The following is a 9,986-nucleotide window of genomic DNA, read 5'->3' as shown; positions in this document are numbered from 1 at the left end:
TGGGTGGCATGTATGTAAATGATCCTATTTTTTTCTTTCCTGAGATCCTGAGCTTTTGGAGAAAGGGTTGCATTCTATCAACCACTAATTCATTTATATTCATTATTTTCTATGTAAACGCAAAGTAGTTTGAATTACATATTATATTAAACATTATTCTTACAAGTGTGATTGAAATTTGGTTAAGATGGGTCTCAAAATTATTAAATTAAAAAGGTTTAACATTAAGGGTCTGTTTGGGGCAGCTGCAGCTTAATAATAAATTGTTATGTAGCAGTTTCCGCGCATAAGTTGCTACGGTTGAGTTGATTGTTTGTTTGCTTTTTGTTGTTTGTAAATTATTGTGTTGTAGTTGTGTTTGGATAAATGATCATTCTGCTCTTGTTTAGTATGTTGTTTGCAACAAAATTGTTCATACTAGTATATTCTATATTTTAAAAGCAAATATTCAGTGCAAAACATTACAAAAAAAGTTAGATACCTTAATAGCGAGTAGCATGATTATTAAAATAAAAAAAGACTATTAAAATAATAATTAATAATATGATAACTTTATTTTTAAATTACAGACAGTTTATGTCATAAACTAAGTCGTCCTTCAGGATACTCTCTATGTCTGATCACTTTTGGCGGTGGAATTTTCCGGTCTATCTGCTCACAAAAAATATTCACAGTTTTTTATGATTCTCCGTGGCTTGTGTAAAATTGTCGCACGTAGCTATGTGGTTTGGTGAAGTTATTAGGAAATTTTAAAGTTCACAGTAACAGTGCAACCCTCTGAAGGTACCACAAATCATCAAGCTCATCTTTCTGAATGCTTAAAAAAACATACCCCTTAGACAAAACACAAGTAAAAATTAATAACATAAGTAATTAATTATAATTTTATGCAGTTGTGATGTCTCAGAGAATTCAATATATAAAACAACGAACATATCACTACAAGACGACAACGTGTTTTGTTAAAAAAAGGTTATCGATTGTTTTTAACCCACATAATACCAAGCTTGTATATGTCATTTATGCATATCATAAAAAAAAAATCATCAGAAAAACCTAAAAACTGTAGTACTGAAAAAAAGAGAGAAACTTGGTTGTCTTCATTATGATTTCACATGTGAGACCAACCAATAGCGACATACAGATCATCAAAAATAACTTATAATGTTAAACGTCTCATCTTTGATCTCCAAAACCCACCAAAAGGAATAAAAAAAACACATACAAATTGCATAAAAAAATCAAAACAGTAAATATCAAATGCATAAGAAACGTAAATAAATATGAATTATATAAGATTTCGATATAATAAATAATTAATGTCTTTAACAATCATTAAAATTAATAATATGATAAAAATTAACATTTTATTCAATCACCCTCCGACTATTGCATTTGTAATTCGTCCCCTCAACTTTGTCATCTCGCTTGCACTTCCTCATCTTTAGAGTAGGTTTCGGGAAAATCATTTTCAGGCTGTGAAAAATATTGCCCAAGACGATAATCATATACCTTGACAAGAACATGTCTGTAATCGTCGTACGCCCTACATAAGTGGATGTTGTTGCGAGAAGGATGTTGCACGATATAATTGTGGAGAGTCATCAAGACAATGATAATCTGTACATGTTTGGGAAACATGTGAGATGACATATCGTGAAGTATAACTCATATTTCTTCCAAACACCAAATGTCCTCACAATGACACTGCGTAACGAGAAATGTTTTTTGTTTAACATTTTTTCCTGCCCCGTGCGACATTGTTGGCTCGATCAAAAGCAATTGTGTGGTATCTCGTGTCATGATAAAACTTGAGATACCCTCGCTACAATGGATATCTGAAATCGACCAAATAGTATTTACTTAATATGAATTGAATGATTAGTGTTGAAGAAAAAAAGAATTAGGAGAGTGGTTCAGTCTTAAGCGAACCTGCGAGTGGATGTGAAAATTTGTATTTGTTATTCTGTTTTGCATATTTGAAAATTTGACTTTCATGTGCACTGCCCTCCGAACCGGTCATAGCATAAGTGAAACACATGTTGAAGTTGCATACCGTTATGACATTCTACGTCGGAGACCCTCAACGGCTGATGAATGTGATCTTCTCATTGTCTGAAACACGTGCATAAATTTGTGTTATATTAATTGCTCAAATATAATTCTAGAAAGATAACGAAGAATTACGTAATTACGATTTTTATATGAAAATTAATGTAATAAATTGGAGAAATTAAGTTAAGGTATGACATATACCGCGCATCATGCGAAATCTTTGTGGGGGTCCGTTCGAATGTAGGATTTGTTGGCTTTATCATTTGTGAAGAAAAGGGATGAGTGCATTCAACCCTACTGAGAAGTATCTATAAATTATTTCTGAAGTGTGTTGAAATCACTCCATAGATCCTTACATTAATTCATTCTGCAATCAAATGTAGAGGGTTATTATTAACACCTCTCGTAAAGTAGTTATGAATGAGCCATGAAGTCCACGATTTCTGTGTAGTGCATCCAACAGATCGGTGAATACCGCCTATGTCATGTGAAATGTATTGTTAAATCTCCTTGGTGGCTCACAAACAACTCTCGAACCCATTTATCACCAACATATGAGGATGTCATATAAGGGAAGTGTTGTATGTACAAGTTATAAAATTTGTGCATCAAACATATGACAACTGCAACTCTCCTTTTGTGTCTTTCTCTAGTTACATCCATATATTTATGTATAGAACATACTAATATATAATCATCAATGAATTAGCTACAATCAAATAAGCAAATAACATTACAAAAGTAAATTTAAAACATAACGAGAAATAAAAAACTCTCAAGTAATGTGACATGTCCAGAGTAGCATAAACATGCAAAGCACTATGAAAAATCATAAGCAAATACAAATTTCCCACATTAATATAATTAAAAAAATGTGTCCCTCAAATGTCACCGCTCTCATGAAAATAACGTAGGCAAGCCACCCTACGGTTAGTGAGCACGCTTTGAAAAACTCTCTCTAGGTCGAATCTTCAAGAAACTTCACAGAGAACAAATACAACTACATATTTGTCGGGGTCATTGGTTCATGAAGTCACCAACTGTGAGATCTGGCTTCTAAGGAAATCAACTCTCTCTCTTTCTTTTTTTTTTTCAACCCGGAGATGTTTTGACTAGCTCGTGACACAACTTCATGGAGTTCCGAGCTAGAGTCTTCATTGGAATCACCTAGTTGGTCAGCTCCTAAATTTTTGGGGATGCCGCCAAAAACCGCCTCACTGGGGGCACATGCATTGTTTCACATTGTCACAACACCTCCAAACATACGATCTAACTTCTCCTCTAGCTCAGGATTAATTTCACCGTATTTAATTTTTTTTGTAGTTGACATCACCTACAAATTCATATAACATGTTGCTAGATTTGAAAATAAATTAAAAATTGATAAAAAAATGTGACATTTCAAAAATGTTCACCATCAGTCTCTCTGCCCACCACTTTCGGAAGCATCAATTGTTTGCTTTACTGGATCCCACTTTAAGCCTGTTGATCCTTGTTTCAATTCATTTCATATTTTCCAATCATTCTTTAACTGATCCCACTTATTTTTTAACTGCATCCTATCATACTCTCTGTCTGTATTTTTCTACAGTTTTCTAATAATATTTTGTCAGTCTTCTTTGTTGAAATACGTTGTCGACCTATTTCCCAGTTCGACCTCCTTGAGGCAAATGTCACAAAATATTAATTTTGTCCCTTTCTCCCACATTGCAGATAAACTGACCTCTTTTGACTTAACCATTGTATTACTAGCGTGAAAAAAAACTAATTAACATAAATAGGAATGCCACAATATCACAACTCAAAAAAAAAAGGAATGTCACAATATTATCACAATTGCCCCTCCACGTCACAATACACCTACACATCACCATTGCTACCACCTACACAAACATGAACATCTAAAGACACCAACACATCCACATTACCACCATCACCTCCTCCACACACCAATATTTGGCGCCTAGACACCAGATGCAGAAATTGGCTGGCATCTAGGCACGATAGTTGGGCGCTTAGATGCCACAATTATTTTATAGAAGATTCATTGAATGAGACCAAATTTTGAAGAAATGCTTGAAGCAACCCTTGGTCATTTTTGAAGCTCTATAAATATAGATTAATTTCAAAGGGTTAGGGGGTCGGATCTATAGAGTCTCATAGTGTGTGAGTGTGTTAAGTGTGTGAGACGTTTTCTTTGTGAGTCTTTGTTATTTCTAGAGTTTTTGAGTCTTGTAAGTGTAGTTGAAGTCAGAGAAGTTAGAGAATTCAAAGGAGTGCTTGGGGGAACATTCCAGATAAGTATTTATATCTTTGTCTTCAAGTTTTGTACTTTGAATTGAAGTTTTATAAATATGTTTTCTTTTTGTTATCCTAATGTTTCATGAGTAGTCTTCTTTCTTTCTCCTTGCAATATGAAGAAATTAAGTAAGTGATTTTGATTTTGTTTAGAACTTATTTTATTCCTAAAAATTATGATTATATTTTTACTGGTCTTTTATTTACTTTACAAATTTGTCACTTGTATTGTTAAAACCGTTGAGGAACTTATAGACCCGAAAGGGCTAAGATTTCTTGACTTGTAAGTATCACATTTTACATTGGAAAGAGCAGTCGCGATCATTTTAAGGGGGGTGCAAATAGATAAGAAGATAAGATTTGATGGACATAGAATTGATGTTTCTAGAGTGACATGCTAAATTCGTTTATCAATTTGATCTAGAGATTGAAACTAAGAGCCACTAGTAGGTCTTATAGAGAGGGCACGATGGGTAGTCAAAAAGCGAGAGACTAGAACCTACTCAGCACTACTATTTATGCCGACGTCAACTTTAGATTAGTCAATATTCTTTGCACAATTCGAAAGAAAGTAAAGAATAAATATGCTCCTATTTGTCACAATACCACATTTAAGTTTCTAAATAATTTTGAAATCCTAAACTAATGATTATTGATAATGAGAAATCCTCTTTATATATATTGTCGAAGTCATTACATTTACTTTTACTTGAACATTGTAGAATTTAGTAAACATAATTTTCATCTTTAGATAGTTGCTGCAATCTTAAATAAAGTTTTCTTGAAGTCAAAATTCTTGTATTTCATTTCATTGTTTTTGGCTTTCTCGTGAGAACGATAATGGGGTTTTTAAGGAAAACTCTGTATTACTTGAAACGATACATATACTTGCGTAGCACCCCTAATGAGAAAAATATTTTTTTAAAAATTTTTTATCATAATACATTTGTTCTCACTAGCTGTTAAATATAATTTGAGTCAAGTTTTTTACATATTAAGAAACATAAATATCTGTGTAATTGCGGGTCGGGTCAGCCTACAACGCCAACATTTCAAATTTTACCTTAAAAAGGATATAATCTATAAAATTTGATTGATATTCAATATTTAATATTACATTAAACAATGTCATTTTTATTTACTTTTAGGAAATTTTACATAGCACTCAGAACATACAAATTTACATATATATCACACCTAAACTCTTATGTTTATTCATCCGTTGTTGGCTTCTTCGTTTCAATGGACTCAATTGTTAAATCACCCTCGCGAATGAGCTTTGACGTAGAGGAATGGGATGAGAACTTCACTAATGGAGCATTCAAGGTTCTCCTAGCCTTTTGTCAGTGGAAGACGACCCCTCCTTTTCGTTTAGAATGTTGGGGTTGGTCTATATTCATTAAATCACACTGAGATGATTTTAAATCTCTAGTTTGCACGATGAATGCCAGGGTATTTGGATGAGGAGAAAGTATTACGTCCGGGCTCCTATCTAAAATTGGATTGTTTACATAATTTATTCACTACAACACAGTTTTAAGGTTTTAAAATACATGATTTAAATGTAAGGGTTCATAACATGTCATAAAGACATGATTAAACTGAAAAAAAAAAAACTCAGATACAACCGTGTTGTATTGGTTAAAACATATAAACAATTCTTGAATCTATTATAAGGAGAACAATAATGATTCTAAATACATGATTTTAATGTAAGAGTTCATAACATAACATAAACATACGGTTGTACTGAAAAAAGATTTTAGATACAACAATGTTGTATTGAACAAGACACATAAATATTCCTTAAATCATCTATAACGATTACAAAATTGGTTCTAAAATAAATGAATTGAAAGTAAGAGTTCGTAGCATGACCTAAAACACTTGCTGTAATGAACAAAATATGTAAATAATCCTTAAACCCGTTATTAAGCTTATTTTGTTTAGTACAACATGATTGTATCTGTTATTTTTTTTTCTTTAGTAAAATCATGTTTTATGCTATGCTATAAATCCTTACATTCAAATCATGTATTTTAAAATCTTTTTTGTCCTTGTTATAGCGAATTTAAGGATTATTTATATGTTTTGTTCAACACAACATGGTTGTATCTGAGTTTTTTCTGTACTACAACCACATGTTTATGCCATGATATGAATCCTTACATTCAAATCATGAATTTCAAGAACCTTACAACTGTGTTGTAGTTAATAAAATACGTAAATAATCCAATTTTTTTATTGGAGTGTGGACGTCGAGTAACTTCCGGACTCCACATAAAATTTTATAAGATGGTGGTAAGACTTGCAATGCTTTATGTCGTAGAATGTTGGCCTTTAAAAATGAAACATATGACTAAGTGTTGCTGAGATGGAATGCTTAGGTGGATGAGTGGTTGGACACTGAGAGAAAAAAATAAGAAACAAATTTATTTGTGAAAGGGTTATTGCAGCTCCAATTGCAAATAATATTAGAGAGAGTCGTCTTAGATTGTTTGATCACATTAAACATTGACTATCTAATGATCTGATTAGAGGAGTAGATGCTTTAGATTCAATAGATGTTAAGAAATGCAAAGGTATACCTAAAAGACTTGAGCGTATTGTATCAAAAAATGATCTTAATCTATTAGAATTAAATAAAAACATATCACTCTAGGACACAAAGGAGAAAAATTATTCATGTAGCTAACTCTAGTTAGTGGGATAAAGACTTGTTGTTGTTGTTGTTATTTTTGTATTTTAATTAAAAAGTGCATATACATATCTCAAATCAAAAGGCTTGGTATCTCTAGCAACAATTTTATAAAATATACCTTAGAGAAAACAAGATTTCAGCTCTTCTCTCTCCGATGAGATTTAATGATTGTTTTGGCAACGTTTAAGAGCTATTTTTAGGGTATGTTTGGGACAGCTATAACTTATTGAATAATTTGTTGATAAACTGATTAAAAATAATCTGTTGATAAGCTAGGTGCGATGTCTATTATGATTTTTTTTGGGAAAAATTAAACCGCCGTCAGCAAGTTGCCACCACACTTAGATAGGTACGGTGTGAAAACGTTGTTTTCATCGTTTTGAAAACGCACAAGTTGTCAGAACACAATTCACCCAAACAAATCAGGTGTGTTTTCAAAAAGCCACCGCACCAAATAAGCTGCCCCAAACGTGCCCTTAATCAACATGGAAGAACCATTTATCAGGCAGTCATTGCAGCTGGTTTTCACGATGACTGAAAAGAGAGGAGAACAATAGGTCTTATAGCCTCCTTTGAGAGAGTACTTATTCTATGCCTACTTATGAGTTTAAGGTGCTTATTTCGTAAATATAAGAGTTTAGCTTTGATATATGTAAATTCGTATACTTTGAGTGCTATGTATGTAAAAACGCCTTACATTTAAAACTAAAAAATATATTTTTAGGTGGAGGATAGATATCAAGCTTTAGCTACAAGTATATGTGTATTATTTATCTAAATTTCTCAAAAATTTATGGTATTTATGTGGAGAAATTTTTCATGCGGAGTTTGGACACAACTCTGCGTGTGGCTTTCAGTAACATGTCACTACAGAGATGTTATTGTGGGCTTATTGAAGTGAAACCGTGAAGATTATTGGGGGTTATTATAAGGGTTGATACAAGGGGTTAACGAAATGGAATCGTGAAAGTTATTGAGAGGTTACTAAAGTGAAACTACTAAATTTATTTGAGGTTATTGTGAGGGTTATTACTAAGAGTTATTGAAGTGAAGTTGTAAAAGTTATCCGATTATTAATTATTGAAAGATTATTGTGGTGTTATTAAAATTAATGTCCCAATTAAATTTAATGTCTCAATTTCCCGTTTGGCTTGCCGCCTCTAATATTTTAGCCGCTTCTCGCTTTATCCTTGCTCCGGAGTCCTCTCGCATATTTTCTCATGGAAACCCCTTATCCAACTGTCGAGAACCTCACCTCCACTCTTCCCACCGGCGACTCTACTGAACCTCACAGCGCTCTGTTCCTCGTCCTTGGCTATCTCCGGCTGCCAGAGCTCCTCGCATTTCGGCAAGTGTGCAGGGCTTTCAGGGATGAGATCGCCGCCGACGAGACGCTGTGGCGCCACATCACCGTCGAGCCCCCGCTAAGCCTCCGGCTCTGTGACGAAAAACTTTTGTGGATTACATCCTTTGCGAGGGGAAATTTGAAGTCGTTAGCGTTGCCGCGTTGCTGGCGGATCACTGACACCGGTCTGCTGCAAGTTGTTGATCAAAACCCTTACATTACGAAGGTGTGTATGCTCTGTTGTATAAATATGATTCTAAGATATCTAAATTTAAATATTAAGATGCTTTGGATAAGTATTGAGTTAATATAACTTTTTTTTAGATTTTAAAAATCTGTGATGTTTCTGGCTAAAATCTAACATCTGTTGAGTGTTTTGAGAAATTCAGTTGTAATCTCTTGGAACCCTAGAAGGGGATTTGTGTGAATGACTCTGGCTGCCACCTATCAGCTAAGAAAGAATTTGAGGATCTATTCTTGTGCAAGATCAAATGTTCGTGAGCACGGAGCAAAGATCTCCATGGATCCAGATATTTCAAGTATCCACATAATTTATACTTTTCTCAACGGATATCTTTGATCAAATTTTGGCCTCTCCTTACTCTTCAAGTGAAGCTAGGGGTCTATTTAAAGGCTCCATGAGAGGGACATTTTGGTCATTCGGCAAATAACTTCTATAACCACCTGATCGAACTACCTTCCTTGATTCCTTTTGATCATATAATTTTTTTTATGATTTGAGTGTCTTAATTATCTCAGAACCAGGTAATCTTGAGCTCGTTGTATTCCTTTTATCGAGACACTCAATTTAACTATTGGTACGTGAAATGTAGAGTTCATTTGACCCTTCAATTATCTACCCAAAGACTTCAATTGTGGTTCAATGACTTGATTCGCGCTTGACTGGACTCTGATTAGACTAATTTTGATATTATTGGGTTCCTCTCGTCTAGACGATCATTTTAGTTATAAGCTTGCTGAAATTGGAGCTCTATATGATTTTAAATTTGAATATGGAATGTTTTATTGTTCAAAAAATGTATCGAGATTCATGTTTGATGACAAAAAATTTTTATGACGCATCAAGTATATATTATGAAATGAACTGAGATAAGAAGGCAATTGAATAAAATAAATGAGACAAACTATTTTGTAATTAAACTTCAGCAAATTACAGAACTATAATTGGGAGATAATGAAATCAGGAACAAGTTGGCATAGGCTAGCTTCATCACACCCGGGTCCATAGGTCGGTACATCCCAATAACATAGGATGTAATAAAGAATTAATATTAACTCTCAAGATAAATTTCAGAAGCTGTGATCAATTGAAACTGTTTCTTACCCGTTGGAAAAAAAAATTGTATATGAGAATAACAAGTAGAATGTGCAAGGGAAAGCAAAAAAAAAATAAAAGTGATAATTATTGCATCAATAAAATCTTAAAAAAATGGTTAATTTAGAATCAACAGTTCTAGCGAAAGGGAAATCAAAGAAACAAATATATAAGCAAGAAGTATCCAAAAATCAAGATAAGTCTAAATATAAATATAGCTTAAATTTTAGTACCGAATGACATGTGTGTTC

General features: G+C 33.3%; 2 protein-coding genes across 2 annotated transcripts in view; both read left to right on the top strand.

Moving 5' to 3' along the window:
- The window catches only part of LOC110027190 (F-box protein SKIP28), a gene marked incomplete in the record, with an annotated part of 29,259 nt that overhangs the window by 4,747 nt on the left and 14,526 nt on the right, over positions 1–9,986 (top strand).
- Positions 8,214–9,087, top strand: LOC110027191 (F-box protein At3g27290-like). Its single transcript, XM_020728513.1, has 2 exons — positions 8,214–8,625; positions 8,789–9,087. Exons 1-2 carry the CDS (start codon positions 8,275–8,277, stop codon positions 8,792–8,794), a joined length of 357 nt encoding a protein of 118 aa, XP_020584172.1. The 5' UTR covers positions 8,214–8,274; the 3' UTR covers positions 8,795–9,087.

Source organism: Phalaenopsis equestris, unplaced genomic scaffold (assembly GCF_001263595.1).
Source record: "Phalaenopsis equestris unplaced genomic scaffold, ASM126359v1 Scaffold000420, whole genome shotgun sequence".
In the NCBI taxonomy this organism is placed as follows: domain Eukaryota; kingdom Viridiplantae; phylum Streptophyta; class Magnoliopsida; order Asparagales; family Orchidaceae; genus Phalaenopsis; species Phalaenopsis equestris.
The sequence above is the reverse complement of the archived record's forward strand: the minus strand, read 5'-3'. Positions and strand labels throughout refer to the sequence as shown.

Excerpts from the sequence above, each read along its gene's own strand:
- LOC110027191 (XM_020728513.1), top strand. The coding sequence starts at position 8,275 with ATGGAAACCCCTTATCCAACTGTCGAGAACCTCACCTCCACTCTTCCC.